Here is a 19,281-nt window from a genome sequence, read left to right as displayed (position 1 = left end):
TAACGCCACGAAATAATAAAATTTGGGGGGGGGTGTTATTAGCCAACAATTATTTTTCTTTAATTTGTCCCACCAGTCATCTAACACAATACATCTGGCTCTAATGCCATAAGAATCCTATACAAAATGAGCTCCATATGTTTGCATCTTTCTATTAAGTTGAGCTATATGCAACAAGCAAAGACAGAGTGCTAAACTCCTCCATAGAACTCTATTGGCGAACTGGCAACAATGGGAAATAATTGACTACCAGGCTGGATTTTGAGCATCCAGTAGGAAAAAGGAGGCACCGGCATTTTCGCAATCATGCGGTGATACGGATATTGTCCCAATCTTCATGACGTCAGAGCAAATCACCAAGGATAACTAGCTGAAAACATGTACAGCCATGGTAACTAGCTGCAAGCAGCAGGATAAGTAGTGCCACCTGACAGTAAAACTCGAAGCCAACCACCGTCTTTAACTGACAACCTGACTGTCCAACAACACTCTCAAGAAACCAGCCCACACAACCTAAAATTAAACAGACCAGGAGCACAAACTGGATGCCGATGAAGCGGCCATGTATACAAAACCTCACAAAGAAGATGCAACACAAGTGGTGGATAAGGATCCCTCCATAAACTCACACACTATGATGGAGAAGATGCCATGTGGCTGTTCTAAAAATTCTCAAATCAACAATTCCTTCCAATGAAGGAGTACATGGGTATATATACTGGGAACATCCCTCCTAGTTAGGTGTGAAAACGAGCACTAGTAATAGTAGGTGTAAGGTCATCTTGGTGGAGCAGTTGTGGAGTCTTCTGCAGTTCTCGCGCAGACACCACGCAGCTAAGAGAACAGAGGGACGCCGGAATGTATCATGTCGGAATTCGTGGTGGATGCAAGACAGTGAGCACATGATGGTGTTGCGCCGCTTCAGCTTCAATATCAGTGTACTGCGAATCTCCTCACTGAAGTGGCACCACAGTGCTGTACCGTTGAACATGTTTTCTTTTAATCTCTTTCCGTACAGGGTGAGTTCCCCGTTGTATGATTGAACGAACTTTTTCCTTAATTTTGCTAATTAGCATTCGCTGTTTTCACACTAGAATAGCTCATGATTATGGCAAACACCTGAGGCATTCTTTGCCTCTTTGGATAATTAGAATACCAAATATAGACGGTAAAATGTCAAAAAGGAAGATGCACATAACTAACAAACTTTGGTTCAACAGTTTTCAGAAAACTTGGAGTCCAATGTAGTGCGTGCAGTTGTAAACGAGAGAGATAGACAAGCTGTAGACCGTCCATTCAAAGTTTCAAACACAACCATTTTCCACTGTGAATAATTATTAGTGCTAATTTTCTCGTTCCTTCGCATGCTGCGTGATTGGAAGACAACTACCAACTGACTAGAAAAGAAAGCAACTCTAAAAAATATCTCCTAAATATTTATATTTCTCTTTCAGTCACATAAATTTGTAGGTGCGGTATGAAGTCATCAACAAGAGTAGTATTCCTGTAGTCACCTAACTTACAAAAATGTAAAGAAAAGAAACGGAAACATTGAATCCATCAGTAACTGATCCGATGATCTCTGCTTCCTTCTTCCATGGAATCCAGTGCTTGACTGGTGGTTCTCATGTCACTTGATTGAGAAATATCGAGGAACGGTGATTGATGGTGTATATTCAAGTTTGTTGTTGATTGCTCTTGGCTTTCACCAGCAGCGCGACGAATGTGCTCAAAGTGCGCGTGCGGCCAAAATCCTGCCATTCATCAGTTAATGAAATAACATTAGAGTTTTTCATCTATGTCCACCTATGCCGCTAGAAGCTTTTGACTGAACTATGAGATTGGTGAAAGCAGAGAAACACTTGCTTAGCCGTGTGTTTCTAATTGCTGCACAGGTCCTAAAGGCCACTCTGACAGTTTATAGGGCCAGCAAGTGGACACATACTGAACTTTTATTTTACAAAAAAATGAAACAACTCTTTCCGATGTACAACTATGAATCGTACCATGTTCACTGTAAGGTAGTGGAAAGAACTGAAGGTAGCAAAATGAAGCAACCACCAATCCTGCAGAGTTGTACCAAGCAGAGTCAATGACTGTGTGATCTTCAGTAATCATAAGAGTTATAGACTTATAGTAGATGGAGAGTAATAACCGAACTGAATTGGATCACTTACCAAGAACTCCACCAGCAAACACATCCTGCCAGTGATGCCAGTAGTCACTCACTCGCGATACCGCAACCATCGATGCAAGAAGCAGAGGTAGAAGAACGATGCAGAGCTTGGCGACATGGCCTCTTCGATCGAAAACCTTGATTTTGCCGGCCAGGTACCATGACAGAAATCCAAGCCCAGCGAAAGAACCTGGCAAGAGAACAAGAAAGACAACTAGTCATTCTATAAGGGTGAGCATCTGGGAAAATGGATAAAATACGCCAGAAAAGTGTCAAACTGTATTCAGAGAGGGGATTTCAGAAATTGTAGGCAATCACTTACCTGAAGCATGCCCACTTGGGAAGCTCTTGTGCCCCTCTTTGATTACACTCGGATTTCCGTGGCACATGACATCTCCCGTGATGTTGTTATACTTCTAAAATGAAGTGTTCAGGTAAATCATTAGTCAGAGTTACAAGTGAACCACATAGATTTTACAGTGGCGACCAGGAGGAACAAGCAAGCTATCTCTGAAGAAGCTGTGGAAATTAAAGAACTTTATGAAAGATCATGTCATTGAAGTAATGAGGTTAGAATAGAACTCACCGGCACTCCATCAGGAAAGCAGCGCCAGAAGAAGTCCGGGCGCGGCCGGCCTACAGCATCCTTGATGGCGACAGTCAGGACGGCTGTTATAAGAACAGAAAACAAAAGGCCTGCCACATATATTGTGTGCACGTCAGAAATGAGCTATGAGTAATGACCACACCAGGCACAACTCTAGTAGAAAAAAAAATAAATTTAGCTAGCATAAGAAACTTGCCAAGAATGCCGTGATGCAGGTCATAAACGTTTCTCCTCTTCATGTATATTCCAATAACGAACACCATCGGCACAACAATGGCAATAATCTGCATTAAAATCAGCAAAAACTGCTGTTACAAAATTTCAATTTCATCGGTATGTATGATATCCCGAACATGATCTTTTGCAGAAGATGAGGTGTCTCTGTGTACCGGCACGGCCCAGCCGGGCACGGTGTTGTCCTTCATGGGGTACCGGAGGGTCGCCATCATGTCTTCTGCGACGAACCGGTGGAAGGGCTGGATCAAGCCGAGCACGGCGTACGTGGCAACAAGGAGCACCAGCACGATCCAGTCGAACAGGTGCAGCCTAGCGACTTCCTTCCCGTGAGTCCTCAAGCATGGGTGCGCCGGGGCTCTCGGGCCAGCGGTCGCCGGCGGTGGCAGCGGCATCTTCTCCTGCTCACCTCGACGGCCTCGGTGACGGCGAGTCGGCGATGCGACGAGCTCGTCCTCCCCTGCGCGGCAGCAGCCAAGAGGGTTGTTCTATCTCGGAATCGATTCGTCCTTGCATTATTGCACTGCTTTCAGGTCCTTTTCCTAGTTTCCTTTCTTATCGGAAGGAAGCTGGCGAGAAGCTGGGAAATGTAGAGAAGTCCTTGACTCGCGGGTCGCTGCTGCTGACTTGTCACTCTTGACGGTTTCTGTGTTAGTTCCTGGAAGCTGGGAGGAAGCAATACCTTAACGATCTTGTTGTGCTCGTTCCAACTTCCAACAACCGTGAAAAGCTCTACACTGCATTGATGTTTAATTCTGAAAGGGGAAAATTAGTTCCTCTGTTTAACCCCAAGAATTGAGTCCACTTTGCTACCTAAAAAATCAAATTTAGTAGATTGTGGCACCACAAAAAGTACCAGAGAGCAGTGGGTGCACTAATCAAATACTATTTTATTATTTGAAAATTAGAAGAAAAAATTGTTTGGTAGTAGTTCCAAATGTAACGGAATATCAATGACTAATAATACAGACAGTATTGTTATCCTAACAGTAATCGCCATCAACCACGATGACTTAAGGTAGGTAAATTTCTCATGCTACAAGTCATGATCCTTTGTACTCGGATCAGCCAATTTCTCGTATATATACCAGGCATTTCAGCCCATATCTATGCATATCAACTTGCTCCTTGCAGCAGGCTGGTGCAAACAGACCAGGATATTAAGAAAATGAGGTTCACTAGGAAAAGGAGGCATAGAGAATTCGTAATCTCTTCACGAGCTGCTCACACGCCGCTGCTTTCATGTTGCAAGAAGCTGTGCTCCACTGGTCACTCAGGGGAGCTGAGCTTGCAAGGACATGCACTACCAGAATGACGGTTCAACCGCGACAGCGTAAAGTTGCGTGGCGCTTTAGGCCCCTGCTTGTGCACAACCGTTAGTATCATCAGTATCCAGAAAGCAGGGCCGCAGACGCAGGGCGTAACACTGACACGCATAGCCATTGCAACACCTGGCATTGCTGCTATCGTGAGCAGTTAACAGATTGATATGTAGCACGGCATGCACTTGTAACTATCTCTGTTAACATCTCAGCTCACAATGCAAGTATTGTGCCAAGAAACTAGTAATGGTTCCTTTCTCCAGCGGCAAAAGAATTTACCAATTCTGTGAGTAGCACTGTCACGTCATGTAACTATGTAATTAAGATACATCAACAGCAGAATACATGATGGTACTGAACTACTGATCCACGTCTCAGGTGCAAGACCAGATGGTACCATAATGGGGGCCATCACCGCCCACAAAACATGCTTTTAAGGTATGTTTATTTCCAAAGAGAAGTAGAGAGCATTCTGTAAAGAGATATATGCTGATAGTTCTCGACGTTTCACGAGATATATCTACGATTCATAGTTTTCATTGAGAGGTATTTTTTTTGTTCCATACATCTCAACTGTCAAAAGTCAGGTACTGATTGTAACTTATCCTGAATCCTAAATATCAAATAATGGTTGGTGGGTCACTTAATTACGTTGACACTTACGAGCACTGAGGATTGAAACATAAATATCAAGCATATGTATGCATAGTTAAATGCAAGAACCATGCTTCCAGCAATTAGTAACTAGGGTTCTACCATGGAAACAGAGTGGTATAGGAAGCCAGATAACAATTTCAGGATGTTGTACCTTACGTAAGGTCCAATAAGAGGCATAGGAGGTATCGAGAAACCAGATTCATTGTACCAAGGCTGAACATAAACAAGGTGTAATTCATTCGGTACGTGGAGAGAGTAAAGGAGGACCACTAGCTTTGTGCCACTCCTGTTGTTGAGCATTGAGCATCAGGCTAGCATGATCACTGAACCAATAGAAGGCGGTTCTTCTAGCCCCTTTGTTACAGGATGGGGCATGGCCAAGCCTCTATACAACTTAGTCCTGCACATCTTCTATTTCCATCTTGCGCACAATTGCGCCCACTCTTCTCTTGGAGATGCATACCTTCACTTCACAGGTCTCTCATGTATAACTGTTACCATCTCATCGTGATCGTGGCACTCCAAGCCCATCCATCAGCCATGATTTCTAAGTACACTAGGAATATTCCTACTGACATCTGAACTGAGGAAAAGTACCTATAAACATCACGTTTTAAGAAAAGGGACTAAGGAATTACACATTTTGTAATATGATGGGTCCTATTAAGGTTATACTTAGTATTTCTTGACATTCTTGGGCTTTTACCCTTTTGTTGGGTAGTACTTGCTTGCTTAGTTGCTCTACAGGATGAGTATGGCCTCGGTTCCTTAATTTAATCTTAACTACTGATATATACAACATGTTGGGTATGTTCTAGTAACATGGATTCTTAGGGGCTTGTGCATGTGGCATGGTACGTTTGGTTTGATGGTTCTGATATGTTTGTCTGAAGTGCTTGTCATGCCTGAATCGATTTCTATAAGCACCAGTATATGGAGCGAGCACTTGCAACCACGAGATCTACATAGGCTATGGACTTGTCTGACTAATTTGGGGATTCCAATGTTGTTTTAGGCATGCAATGCTTGTGAGAGATTTCCTAGATCCGGTACGGCTCAAGAGGGGTAGTAATGGCGAAACCTCACAGGGGTAATGCACACAATGGAATACTCTTTGTAAAAGTATTGTAGCGAAATCCAGCCGCTTACCTTAGAAGTGTTGAAGGGACTTGCAACCCCTGGCAAACGGGAATCATGGCTCTGAGTGAAGTTATACAACCTCTGCCTAAAAACTGTTATAACTGTTATGCTCATGGTCCAGAGCGACCTGAACCCTCACATGATTATGACAAATTCCAAGTTCTCTTTATGTATCATCTTGGTTATGACAATCTAGAGGTGTGGCATCAGTTCATGTTTTGGTTGTACGAAGCCTTTCACTTAGTAATTGCTCCCTCCATCCCAAATTACTATTTATTTTTGCTTTTCTAGGTGCATACTTTTGCTACGTATCTAGACATAATATATATTTAGATGTATAGTAAAAGTTATGTATTTAGAAAATCAAAACGAATAGTAATTTGGGACGGAGAGAGTAGGTGCCTCGATGAAACTTAGTTACCATATTAAAATTGCTTACCATGACTCGGTTGTCTTTATTTTTTTTCCGAAATCAACCAGCCAAGAGAGCTGCAAATTATATTAAAAAGGAGTTCTAGACTAGAAAGATATAAAAAGAAAAATAAAAGGAAAACAAAACAAACTCGCACAGTGAATTGGGACATCAACGCAGCCTCATCACTCCACTCACCATGGCGGCATCCACTGACCTCCACGCTCATAATACGCCGAAACCTCCAGGAGTGGCCCGATGTCAACAAGGAACCGATAGAAACACACCGCACCGCACCAAAAAGGCCACCGCCATGTGGGACCTTCCGCTGTAGTACCGCTGTAACACCACACTCCACCTGACAGGGTGAAACCACTGAATCCGTACCTCTCGCGGGCTGTCTCGCAGTCACCACCGTGATAACACAATGCGCGGGGACCTCACCACATCCGCCGTTGGACTCCACCTCACTCTCATCGCCTTGAAGAAACACCACACGCAGCTCGCCATGCCCGCCATAGTACTCCATGTCATGGATCCGTTTCTTTTGTCGCTGTCCGAGTGGTGAGCAAGGTTGCCCCGTTCCACAAGCTCTCCATCGATCAGCCAAGCCGGCGCCACAGGGTTGGCCTCGCCTCATTGCTTCACCTGCGCAAAAGCATCCGCTGCCATGTCAGCAAGCCAGAGAAGTCGCTTGCACCGTCTTTCGACGATGTACCGCACCGGGTAGCCCAGCCAAGCTAAGCAACCCGCCGCGGTCCGCTGCAAGCCTAGTTGTCCCACGATATTGTTGTCGCAAGCGCCGTCCTCCGATGCAGTCCCACGCCGCACTAGTCGTTGCTAAGCAACGTCAGTCGCCGTGGTCTGCTGCAAGCGGCCAAGACCAACATCATGCGACAACCCCTGGCCGCCACCATAACTACGATCGCCTCCATGTGGCCTCGGCAACACCCGTCTAGCTTGCCACATGGCAGAATTGTCGCCGCCGGCTGCGGTCGTCCATGACTTATGGACCAGGAATGCCATAGACCAAGATGGGTCTCTAGAGACGACGCCTCCAAGGAGGGCACGATGCCAATGGTGCAGCCGTCGCTCGTCCAGAATCTGGACAGGGTTTTCACCCAAAGGACCCCATGCAGTAGGATTGTAGCTCATAAATGACGCCCTCAACAAGAAGAACGACGTCCTAGGACGCCACTGTCATCTCCACCAGCAAACGTCGGCGAGGCCTTCCGCCCGGAGCATCCCAACCCCTGCACGCTCACGGCTCAGCACTCCCGGCAACAATCACGGCAGCCCATCCGGGGTGTCTTCGCCGCCACACCTCCTCGCACCACGCCGCCATACCTCCACCTCCGCTCTCGCACCAGTAGTCATCCTCCTCTCCGGCAGTCACACTCCCTCCACGTCTCCTCCTCCGGTGCCTCCTCCCCGACTCCTCCTCCGCGTCTCCTCATCCTGGCGGCCCCTCCGCAAATCCTTCTCTGTCGGGCCGCCTCTGACGCGCTCCATCCTCCACTCAGGCTGGGGCCACCGCTGCACCCGCCAACCTTCACCCGGGCCGCCTCCATCATCGCATGATCTCAGCCATGGCGTCGAGCGCCCAGTCGAGCTCATCGACAGAGTAGCCCAGCAGCTCGACGCAGTCGCACACCTCCATCTCCTTACACATGAAGTTGGACGGTGAGGTGAGCCCCCTGACCGCCCCCGCAGTGCTCACAGCCTCGCTGAGCTCGCCGTGTCACCGACAAGCGTGATGAGTGGCGCGGCGCCGTCGCCCGCGCACCCCACTACGCCGGACTCGTACTCACCCGTGGCACATGAGAACCGGCTAGAGCCTGGGTCTGCGGCGCAAAGTGTGCGGCCCCAGATGCGGCCGACCATGCCAGGGGCGCGTCCACGGAGCGGGACTCCCCCGCCCCGCTAGCGCGAAGGCCGTGGTGCTCCCGGGGGAAGTTGCACTAGCCGCCGGCCTCATCGGTGAGGCCCATGTTGGCCGGGCAGAAGTCCGTCGCCGTCACGACCATCGTGGGGCTGGCCCGGAGGCACCCCTAGATGTCGTTGACGCACCGAAGCTCGTAGCAGCCGCTGCACGCGCCGCCGCCATCCTCGGGAGCTGGACAGGCTTCCGGCGGCCCCCTCCACCAGCGGCGAGGTGGGCTAGAGAGGCGGTGAGGGGGGTTGGCGGCGACGGCTCGGGCGCCGCCTGTGTCACTCACGGGGGAGCGGGGGCGGTTCTATTTTTTGCCTCGGTTATCTTTATTTCAGTCTCGCATGCCATTAATTTTCCTACACTTGCAGAATTTTGCCCGCTGGTTAAGGTTTGGTGGATTATTTATGTCACTTCGTGCTATATAATCGCACCCCATACATTACAAACTATGCCAGAGAAAGCCAAGAGCCTCGACGATATGTCATGCACTAGTGCCAACATGTTTCATGGTGTAAACGAACTACAGCATATGGCCGAGCTTGTTTTAGATGTATAGTAAAACGTATAGTAAGTATTTTAGGATTAGGAAGCGTCGGAACTCCAGTGCTCCTATGCATGCAGTCAGGCCTCATGCCCATCACTCAGCTTGGTAGTCTTCCAATCCGGACCAGTGTTGCTTCTGCTCGACGATCAGGACGAGCTGACGACGGATGATGAATTGACGCCAGAAGAGGCGAGCCGACGCTGGGAGCCCGGGGCTGAGGGCTGAGGCGATGTGACGACTGCTCATTCAGTCATTCTGTAATTCTTTTTTCTGTGCAAATCTGAGCTGGGATACGGTAGGTTAGCTTGATCATGACCAAATTAAAGACCTAATCAAACTAACAAAAACCGGATTTATCAATCTTCACTTGTCCGCAATGAATTTTTTTGTTTCTAGTTTCAGAAAAATGAACTTCTTTTATTACTAAATGGAGGCTTAGTTTGGAGCATCCACGTTACGTTAATCGTCGTATGACGCTCGCGTTAGGAAATTAGGCACACCTGGAAAATTCTCAAAAACTCGGAAACATCAGGAAACTTATGTAAAGTGAACAAGACAATCTAGCCATGTTTCGGTATCAGGAAAGTACACATCATTTCGCGACAGAATCAGATTTAAATTTCTTCTAGCATCTTTGAACTCAGTACTCACGAAACAAATCACTGTTGACCATGGAGACCACCATTTACTTCACAAGATCTTTTTGCCTTCACGACAGACTCGCTAGGGGGGCCATGGTTCGCAGCGTCCAGTCTAGCTGCGCACGCGAAATCCGTTGTGATGAGGACATGGTGAGGCACGAGACACCTGGAGACGTACCGACGGCAGCGACAACAGAAGGAGCAGGACGACGATGAGGAAGAGAGGAGAAGCGCCAGTAGAACTGAAACCGTCAAATGCTTGCAGTTTTGACGATTGATCCGAGTCGACAGCACGCTGTGACACAGAGGGGCCAGAAGTTCAAGGTTTTTTTTCAATGATGGGATAAAAAAAAAATCAGCTGCTGCTACATCATATGCTAGTTCAGCAATGCTAGCATATAGCACGCACTGCCATAATAGCATCTCGGAATCAAATACAAATCTTAGGAGAGCTGAAGCCTGAAGCTAGAGGATAGTATGGCTAGTGTAAGAAAGATTCGGGCATGTGGGGATTCTAGTTAGAATGCATTTCTTTTTACTTTGTTCAATTCCAAGCTTTAAAAATACTTGTTTTACACTGGCTGGTAGGTATCACCCCTTTTTTTTAGTCTTTAGTATAAGCGGCTTGCTTGGTGGATTACTTGTACGTTGAGATATGACCTATGCATAAACCCCTCACTTCATGATAAATAGGAGCAGGAGAACAACAATGGCCACACCACTTTTAGAAAACTACAGCAATAAGAAGATGAAACATAGATGAGAATGGAAAATACCATCGATCGCACATAACCATCAATTAAGGTCCGTTGGGAATTGGAGGCACAGTGAATTTCTAGGCTCAGCACAATTAAGCAGCTGATACGGTGGTGGACTTTTGCACTTCGCAAGAGCCCGATCAGCACCAGTCAATCTTAAGAGGTTGCCAGTGGGCCTAGCTACGGTACGCCTTTACCTTCTAGCACTATACTACACTCCCTGATCACCGACTACGTTGGAGACTCGGAGTCGATAAAAGTGCTTGTAGCGACTCACCATCAGTTTCTGCTGCTTTTGGATCTAATATAGCCTGTCCTGATCTGCGATCGCTGGTGTTCTTGTGTTGGTGCAGCGTCGGGTATGGCATCGGTGACCTAGGCCTAGCAGTGTCCTGCCCTGTAAGAAGGTGGGTTGTCTGATTTGGGTTTGGACATCTTCCTCTGCTTGATCTCGTGCGGTGGATATTGAGTTACTGCGTCTAACCCTTTTTCTTGTGCCTGCAGTGAACTCCGTGGGTTGGGTCAGAGCAGGATCTCACGGTGAGTTTGTCCTTCTGATAGTCTTTTTTAATTATGATGTTACTTTCATCAGTACGGTGTTCCTTTCATCAATAGAAAACTTGCATTTATTGGATGTCATGCTCTTCCTGTCATCAATAGGATGTTCTTTTCATCAATAGGAAAGCTTGCATTTGCTGGATGTCATGCTCTAAACCCTCCACAGTACTTCCATTAAATGAATTTGCTGATTTAAAACTGCATCTGTTGCTTGGTATTTCCAGTGCGACAAGCCAAAAGTCATTGGTGGGCATTGCAGGGGTACGGTTCCTTGTGCTCTTTTGATTTTCTGAGAACATATAGGGAGATACCTGTACAGACAAGAGCATATATGGATATAGCTGTATAGACAATAAATTTGATATCTTGCTTACTTTTCTATTTCAAAAAAAAGGATATCTTGCTTACTGACAATAGAAATTCTTTCAAGAACTAATATAGATGTGCTTTATTCTGAACTGGTGGCTTATTCTGGTACATTGGATTATCTGAAATGATGGCGGCACGGTCTAAATATAGGATCTAAATGATGCTATTTTCTATTATTTCTCAAGTCCAATAATAATAATAAGCCAAACCAATAGCTATAATGCAGTGTCTTTCTTTCTTAATTCGTATCTGTGTGGTGGTTTCTTCTTTTTTATTGATGCCTCTGTACCAATTCCTTCTTTTTTATTCAATCATGTGTAGTGGTTCATTCTTCCTTGATTGATACCTGTCTGTAGAACCCTTCTTTTTTGATACGCCGTGTTCGTTTGTCAGATGCTTTTGTCCTCCTGCTAGCTTGTGTGTACTTACCAGGTTCTCTGTTTCTTGCTGGATCATCTCTTGCTGAAGGAGGGAAGGTTGCTGCAGGCTGTTGTTTCCTTCTGGGGTGCATGTGTACAAGACTCACAGATGTCAGTTTTATATTACTGTCTATTTTGCTTTGTTGTTCTCTGTTTGATGCACCATGCTTGTTTGTTTGATGCTTCTGTCCTGCTGATTTATGTGTCCTTATTAGGTTCTCTGTTTGTTGCTGGACCATCTCTTGCTAAAGGAAGGAAGGTTGTTGTTGCTTTCTGGGGTGTGTGTTTAGGAGCCTCGCAAAGGTCCATTTCCTAATGCTCTCTGTTTTTTGTTTCATCTGTTGCCAGTGTTTTGCTTGGGTGCTCTCTGTTTATGATGCGCAGATTTTTTGTTTCATGCGTTGCCGTTGTTTTGCTTGGGCGTTCTCTGTTTATAATGCACAGAAAAAAGCCTCCTGTACTGTCTTGTACCTACCTATTCATCTGCTTGCCTTACTCTCTAAGACTAGGTGTCATTCTTCTTCTCTTGCCTAACTAGCTGTTCTTTACTCATCTTCCTCTGCTCTTTCCTTATCTAGCTTTATATGCATCCGGAATCCCACTGTAAGCCTTTATATTTCTCCAGCTTTTATGAATAGTTCTCTTCTTCGTCTATTCTAATGTTTCTTTGCTATATGTAGCATTGCTCCTTTTCCACTGCTATGATCTTTCTTTCCTACCTGTAGCATTGCTTGATATAGGCCATCTTTATCGGCCATATCTATAGATGTTCAGCTGTGCCTGCTTATCTGGTCTTTCCTTACATTGCTTTCTAGATAGTGGATATCCTATGTTTCTATCTGCTACACTACAGTTTCAGTATTGCTTCTTATTACCAATAGTTGACTTGGTTAGGATTTCAGTGTGTTGATCAATCGCATTTGAACTGAATTTATACTCTACATGATACATGTCTTGCCAGCCAAAGATAAAGAGTTGTCCTCAGTAGTCTTAGTTGCTAATTAATTTTAGCATTTCTTGGCACAGGACAAGGCTTTGGCTTCCACTGCAGATGTGCCTGGTGGTTCTTCTACAAAGACACAGAAAAGCACTACAAAGAAAAGGTTATCCCTGTCAACAATCTATTTTGTTACTTAAGTTGCTTGATTGTTAAGCAAGAGACTCATCTGAACTTATAGGTCTCGCCCATTCCCTAACAAAAAAGTTTCTAAGAAACTGTTCACCGGTGAAGAGACTGAAGATGGCAATGGTGAGACTGGAGATGACAATGGTGGCACTGATGGCGGCGCAGGCGCCGCTGGTCAGGACAGCTAGTTCCCTGCAGCATTTTATTCATGTTAAACACGTGTCCTGGGGGCTGGGGTCATGCAAGCTAAGTGTAGATCAATTAAATTTGGAATGGGACAAGATAGTAGTTTGTAGACTTTGTAATATGCTACCTTTTCAGCTCCCAACATGTGGACTTCATTTTGCTTACAGGATAATAAACTTAATTTTCAACAGAGACATAGGAAAGTGAATTTAAGTCAGGAAAGACTTCATAAAATAATTTCCTTTGTGTCCAGCTGTCCATCTCAAAACAAAGTACTGTGGTTGACTTCATAAAGAATGCAGTAGTGAAACAGCTCCTTGTTCAGTTTGCTTTGTAGCCCGTCCCCTTCAATTTTAGAATTGAGTTGTTTTTGCCATCTATAGAGGAAGTTTAACTGTGTTGGAAAGAATTTTGGAGTTCCTAAATTGAATGCTCGACTGCATTCTTTGCAATACCATTTTGCCAACTAAGGCATTAAAATAGAGATGTTATTTATTCACTGATTCTAAGCCAAAGTTCAGGATAGCGTATCATTTGCATGCTGATATTGCATTTCCATGAGATATGTTTGGCAATAAATTCTCTTCCTTTTGCAGTCCAAGCAAGGATGCATGAGCAGTGACGCTCATGTTGATTTTGCCTCTACCAGTTGCGGCCAGCTTTTGTGTGCCCTTCGTCTCCAGTGAGAAGAGTCTGATGCATGAGTTCCAGAGTCTGCATCAACCTGTGCCTGCAAACTGTGTAGCATAGTGATTAGCTGTTGCTTTCAATGCCAGTTTCAATTAGTATTCAAAGCTACCAGCTAGGTTGTTTGGGTACCTATGGATACTTGTTCCATGTAGATTTATGATGCTCGGATGTGCTGTGATGTTGATGCTCCAAATGTCGGACAGACGGCTGATAGATTGGATAGCTTGGTGCTCGGATGTGTTGTAATATTCATGCTCCAGATGCGGGATAGACACCTTTATTGATAGGGTAGCCATGGTGCTCGGATGGCTATAATATTGATGCTCCAAATGCTGGACAGACACCTGATGAATAGGGCAGCTTGGTGCTCGGATGTGATGTAATGTTCATTATTCAATTGCCGGACGAACACCTATGATGGATATTATATCCATACTGCACAAATGTTAGAATGTTGATGATGTGTTTGCTACCATATGCGATGGTTTTGTGTTGAATTTATCCTATACTATGTATGTATGTGATTTGTCGCTTTTCATTGCCTTATATTTGCTCTGTATTTGATTGTTCAATTGCGTTGATAGGGCGCGCATTGTGCGCCCTATGTTCTAGTAGACTTATGCCGACTCCACATTTCAACCATTGTAAGTGATTTCATGTTAGATTTATACTGGCGGATACCGTCATACAGACGGGCACTCAGTTTCCCACTATAAAAATAGTGATCGACACAAGTTACAGACCGACTGTTTGCTACTCACTTAATCTTGTAACATCCAAGATATTGAGTATTCATAAACATCACATTAACCATACAATATAATATCATTATCTCAAATATTAACCATAAACGCATTACATATCAAACACATAATTGACTTAGCAAAAGGTAACATAGTTCATAATTTTCATTCAAGCCATCAACAACAACTGTACTTGCATAATATTTAACAAAATTCACATGTAGCCAAGCTAGTATAAGTTTGGCTTGCACGCCTAACATGTTTGTTGAAGAAAACGGATTCCTCTACGAGAACGTGGACAACTAAGAAAAACATATGTCGAAGGGATTTAGAAACCATGTTTCCTCTAGCAACCATAGTTTACTAGTGTGGCATATGAACCACCTTGACAACATCGTACAATGCTTGAACATTTGGCCCTATACTAAAAATCAGGCTCCATTATTTCACGTCTGAGCTACAAGTGTCATCCTCAGGGCCATCAACAATGTTCCTCTTGGCCATTTGGTAGGTAACTCTAGGACGACTTGTGTTATGTTTGATGTGCAGTGTACCTTGTGCCAGCCATTAACACTACATTGGTGATAAATAGCAAGCGTCTCCAAGTATTGCACTTAATTTTGATCTAGTACATTTTTTTAGATAACGGAATAGTTTCCGACCTTTACGACCGCACACAGCCATTTTGATCTAAGTACATAGCTTTATAAAAAAACAAAAGGTAAGCCAAAGAGTTGAAAGTTACATAATAAAACTACTATCTACAAGGTGCGTTGGAACCAGCCTGGATCCTTATTTCTACAGCATAAATTTCACCATTGCTTATGGCTCCAGTAATAATCACTACTGTCGTACAGCCAGGACACTTCCTACTTCCTTTGTCAGACAACAACAGGTCCTCTCAGATACAGTCATACAGTGCGTTGGCAATCCTCTACATAAACTGCAGCAATTTGTTTACTTCCAAACACGAACAACTTGTTTGCTAGCCAATAAAAGTAAATGTGTTTAACAGTTTAAGGATACCCAATAGAATTTAGAAGACAGGTTCGAAAGGAAATTAAGCTGAAGCTGTACTCAGTGGTGTGAACATATCCAATGAGAAAAGGAGGCATCAAGAAAAGTGCAGACACTATTTTAGCCATGTCTACAACTTTCAGGTTCACCTCCGGCCAGTAAAACTTTATCACAAATCGTCTTGTTACTCGCTTATTCTCTCTATCTCTTCCTAGTAAGACAACAGTGATGAGACAAAGAAATTCAAGAGGTGTGAACATAAACTAAAATGTCAGGTTCTTACCGGGACTAGTGCGTTATGTTGCCCGATTTGGTTAAGCTGTATTGAGGTGCTTTTTGACAAAGCTCAAGTTAAATCTCATATGTAGGTTAATTTCAGGGTGCATATATATTGGATTTTGGTCTAGTCATTGCTGTATAAATAGGAAGAGTGCCAGTGGCGTAGCTAGAATTTCAGGCTAGGGTGGTCCAGTTTAACATAAATTTTGTTAAACACTATAAATTTAATACACCAAATTTACCAAACACGATGCAATAAAATAAAAACAGTCCTATGGAACGTCTTAAAATAAACAAGTCGAAAATATACTTAATGTATAGCTTACACGCCCACAATAGTTGAATAATACAACACTACATTCTGTTTTGTCAAGCGTGCACCTTGTAATGGTCATGAAAGATTTGATTATACCATTTTCATTCACTTGTAGAAAATATCTCACTCAATAAAATTGATGAAACAATCGTCCAAAAGACCATCTCTCATCTTATTTCTCAATTTAATCTTGAGTCTTGACAAAGAGAATTATGCAATCTCTCTACTCTTCATGTTTCAACAAATATAATAGAGAATTATGTGATGTTTCGATTTACCATTGCAATGCCGACCTATAATCCTGAAATCGAATTGAAATTGAACCTACGTACCGTCATGTTCCAGTGTTCCTATATTGTAACTACCGTACCCTGGACAGATTGGGTGCAAACTTGCAGCCACACAGGGGCACGGACGTGTGGTACTTGTGCCTGGGCAGGTCGGCGATCCGTAGCAATGCGCCGGCCGTCTCCATCGGCAAAATAGTGCCTAATACCTAGGGCTTAGTAGAGAGAAACAGAGGCAGGGGTGAGACGTACCACCCAATGGCCGTTGCTAGCTGTTGCTCGCCGCCGGCCGCCGCCATCTGCGGTTTGCACCATGGGCAGCGACAGGGAACGCGAAGGGGCGGGCGAGGGCAAGTCTTTCCACGAACGGGCGTAGTGATGAACTGAAGGACGACGTGAATAGAAGAGACACCGGCCAAAATTCTAAAGACCACCCTTTGCTCCGCCCATGAAGAGTGCCACATCTTGCCAAGCATGGGTAGAGATTCGGTTGATATGATCCTTAACATTTTCCAACGTCTTAGTCTTTAGAGGATGAAAGCTTTTGTTGTGCACATCTCCCATTTTAGATCAAATTGTAATAATGCATGGCTATGTGCATCCTCAATTGATTCAGTGCCTAGGATAATTTTATTCCTTCGTTAAAATAGGGTGTGGACAAGGATGCAATAGCTTAAATACTTTCACTTCTAGTATAGTTTATTTCACACCGCCAAAGGGTGGCCACCTATTTTGTTGTTGAATCTTTAGGAGCTCTAGAGATGGACTGTGTTACATATCTTGAATATCATAAGTTACCAATGACAAAAAAAAACCAATGTTAAAGTCCACAACAACTTCCTGTTTTGTATATTCTCTTTATTAGAGCAACAGATAGAATGCACAAATATGGTAGATAAGTAGTTGAATGCAAATATAGCCTAACAAATGGAACAATTCAGTTGAGAATTTATTCAAGACAATTCCACTCGACAATAACTCTAGACAATCCTTGTGCTCTCATCTAGACCTGCAGACAAAGTTGCGCTATTAGAGTATGTCGTATATGTATTGTACTCATGTTTCTTGTAACCAAGCCTATATGGCTATATATATGAAAGGTCATCCCCTTCCAAGGGTGTGTGGTGTTTTCCTATTCCTCTACATGGTATCACGAGTCCAAATTTTCCTTCCGCAACTGTAATCCTATCCTACACGGGCCAGCCATCCTCCCGTGCCACCACCGTGTTCTCCCCATGCGCCACGCACGCGTCACACGTCCACACCACCCCGCGGTGCCTCTCGCTCATCCCTGGAGTCTTCCTACGCTGCCGTATTCTCCCAATGTCTGCTCTCCTGTTGCTGTCCGGTCGTATTCTCCCGGCATCTGCTCTCCCGCCATATTCTCCCGTATGCTCTCCTGTTGCTGTCCGATGATATTCTGAGTCTGGCCCATGTCCTTGGAGTTTGGCGCACGTCCCTTGAGATCCCATCTACTCTCACGTGCCGCTAACTCCAACCAGCAGCCATGTCCACCCTGTCCTCCTCTACTTCCTGCTCCAGCGGGCCTCAATCTCCTAGCGCCATAGGACAATCTGTCGGCCCCATATTCGTCAACCCCTACGCCACGGTCGCCGTCAAGTCACACGTCCCATGACACTCGAGCTAAAGAACTCCAACTTCAGCAAGTGGTCCTCGTTCTTCCGCGCCATGTGCAGCAAGTTCGACTTGCTGGCGTCCCCACCGCACTGACCCAGCATGGGAGCAAGCGGACTGCTACATCCGCAGCTGGTTGTTTGGCTCCATCTCGGATGTTGTCCTTGACCTCGCCATGGACAGCACCGACCAGGCGGTCCGTCAACTTTAGGTCGCCATCAACAACCTTTTCCAAGCGAACAAGCCCCACGTGCTATCTTCCTGAGCCATGAATTCCATTCAATGACAGGGTGACTCGTCCATCGATGACTACTGCCACCGCATGAAGACTGTCGCCGACACCCTCCACGACGTCGGTCAGCCCGTCTCCAAGCCTACACTTGTCTTGAACCTGCTGCGTGGCCTCACTAAGCCCTACTCCACTACTGCGGACAACATCGCCACCAACTCTGACCTCACCTTCGCCGCTGCACGCAATCAACTTCTCCTAAAGGAGTTGCGCCTGAAGAACGAAGAGAAGGTCACGGCTGCTTCCGCCCTTGTTGCCAACTCTGCACCGTCCTGCGACCACTCTGGCTGCCGCTCCTCATCTTCACAAGGTGCTGGGCAGTAGGAGCAGCAGTTGTCGGGGATACATCCCCAGTACCCGCAAGGAAGGAAGAAGTCAGACTCCTACTAGGATTCCCCTGTAATCCGACTAGGACTAGGCCCGTGTACTCCTACTAGGACTCCTTCTTGTAATCCGACTAGTACTCTGCCCCCTGGAGTATATAAAGGAGGGCAGGGGTACCTAGCTCGGCAGGTCATACCTCAACACCCAAGCCCAGGGCAGACAAGGACAACTCCAGTTCATCAAATACAAACCAACACACAGGACGTAGGGTATTACGCGATCTAGCGGCCCGAACCTGTCTAAATCGTGTTCCTTGCGTCACCATTGATTCCTTGATTCTCGACGACCCTTACCGCATAAAAGACCACCTAGGGTACCCCCTAGGCGGGTTGTCGGTCTAAAACATCGACAGCAGTAGCGTAATGACGGCTAGTGGCATAACAAGAAGGATGGCGGCGGCAAGAAGCCCTACAACGGCAGCAGCTACGATGCCAACGGTGGGACTAGTGGCGGTGGCCAGCAGTATCGCCACCAGGCTACTTCGTCTAGCCCACCACCCGGCCCGTGGGTCTGCATCTCTCCGTGGGCCGGTCAGCAAGGCGGGCAGGGCTCCTCTGGC

General features: G+C 45.4%; 2 protein-coding genes across 3 annotated transcripts; one reads left to right on the top strand and one right to left on the bottom strand.

Moving 5' to 3' along the window:
- Positions 1 to 1,414: 1,414 nt before the first annotated feature.
- LOC101771874 (lipid phosphate phosphatase 2) lies at positions 1,415 to 3,545 on the bottom strand. Of its 2 annotated transcripts, none has more exons than XM_004965823.2 (7): positions 3,173 to 3,545; positions 2,980 to 3,067; positions 2,763 to 2,872; positions 2,499 to 2,592; positions 2,178 to 2,366; positions 2,007 to 2,066; positions 1,415 to 1,754 (listed from the first exon to the last, which is right to left on the bottom strand). In XM_004965823.2, the coding sequence occupies exons 1-7, from the start codon at positions 3,410 to 3,412 to the stop codon at positions 1,561 to 1,563; spliced, it is 975 nt and encodes a 324-aa protein (XP_004965880.1). In that variant the 5' UTR covers positions 3,413 to 3,545; the 3' UTR covers positions 1,415 to 1,560. The 2 variants fall into 2 exon arrangements, with proteins under 2 accessions (XP_004965880.1, XP_004965881.1); XM_004965824.2 differs by having other exon boundaries at positions 2,499 to 2,589.
- Positions 3,546 to 17,921: 14,376 nt separating this feature from the next.
- On the top strand, positions 17,922 to 18,662 carry LOC105914238. Its single transcript, XM_012845304.1, has 3 exons — positions 17,922 to 18,034; positions 18,182 to 18,245; positions 18,339 to 18,662. Exons 1-3 carry the CDS (start codon positions 17,922 to 17,924, stop codon positions 18,660 to 18,662), a joined length of 501 nt encoding a protein of 166 aa, XP_012700758.1.
- The last annotated feature ends 619 nt before the right edge of the window (positions 18,663 to 19,281 follow it).

Source organism: Setaria italica, chromosome IV (assembly GCF_000263155.2).
Source record: "Setaria italica strain Yugu1 chromosome IV, Setaria_italica_v2.0, whole genome shotgun sequence".
In the NCBI taxonomy this organism is placed as follows: Eukaryota; Viridiplantae; Streptophyta; class Magnoliopsida; order Poales; family Poaceae; genus Setaria; species Setaria italica.
The sequence above is the reverse complement of the archived record's forward strand: the minus strand, read 5'-3'. Positions and strand labels throughout refer to the sequence as shown.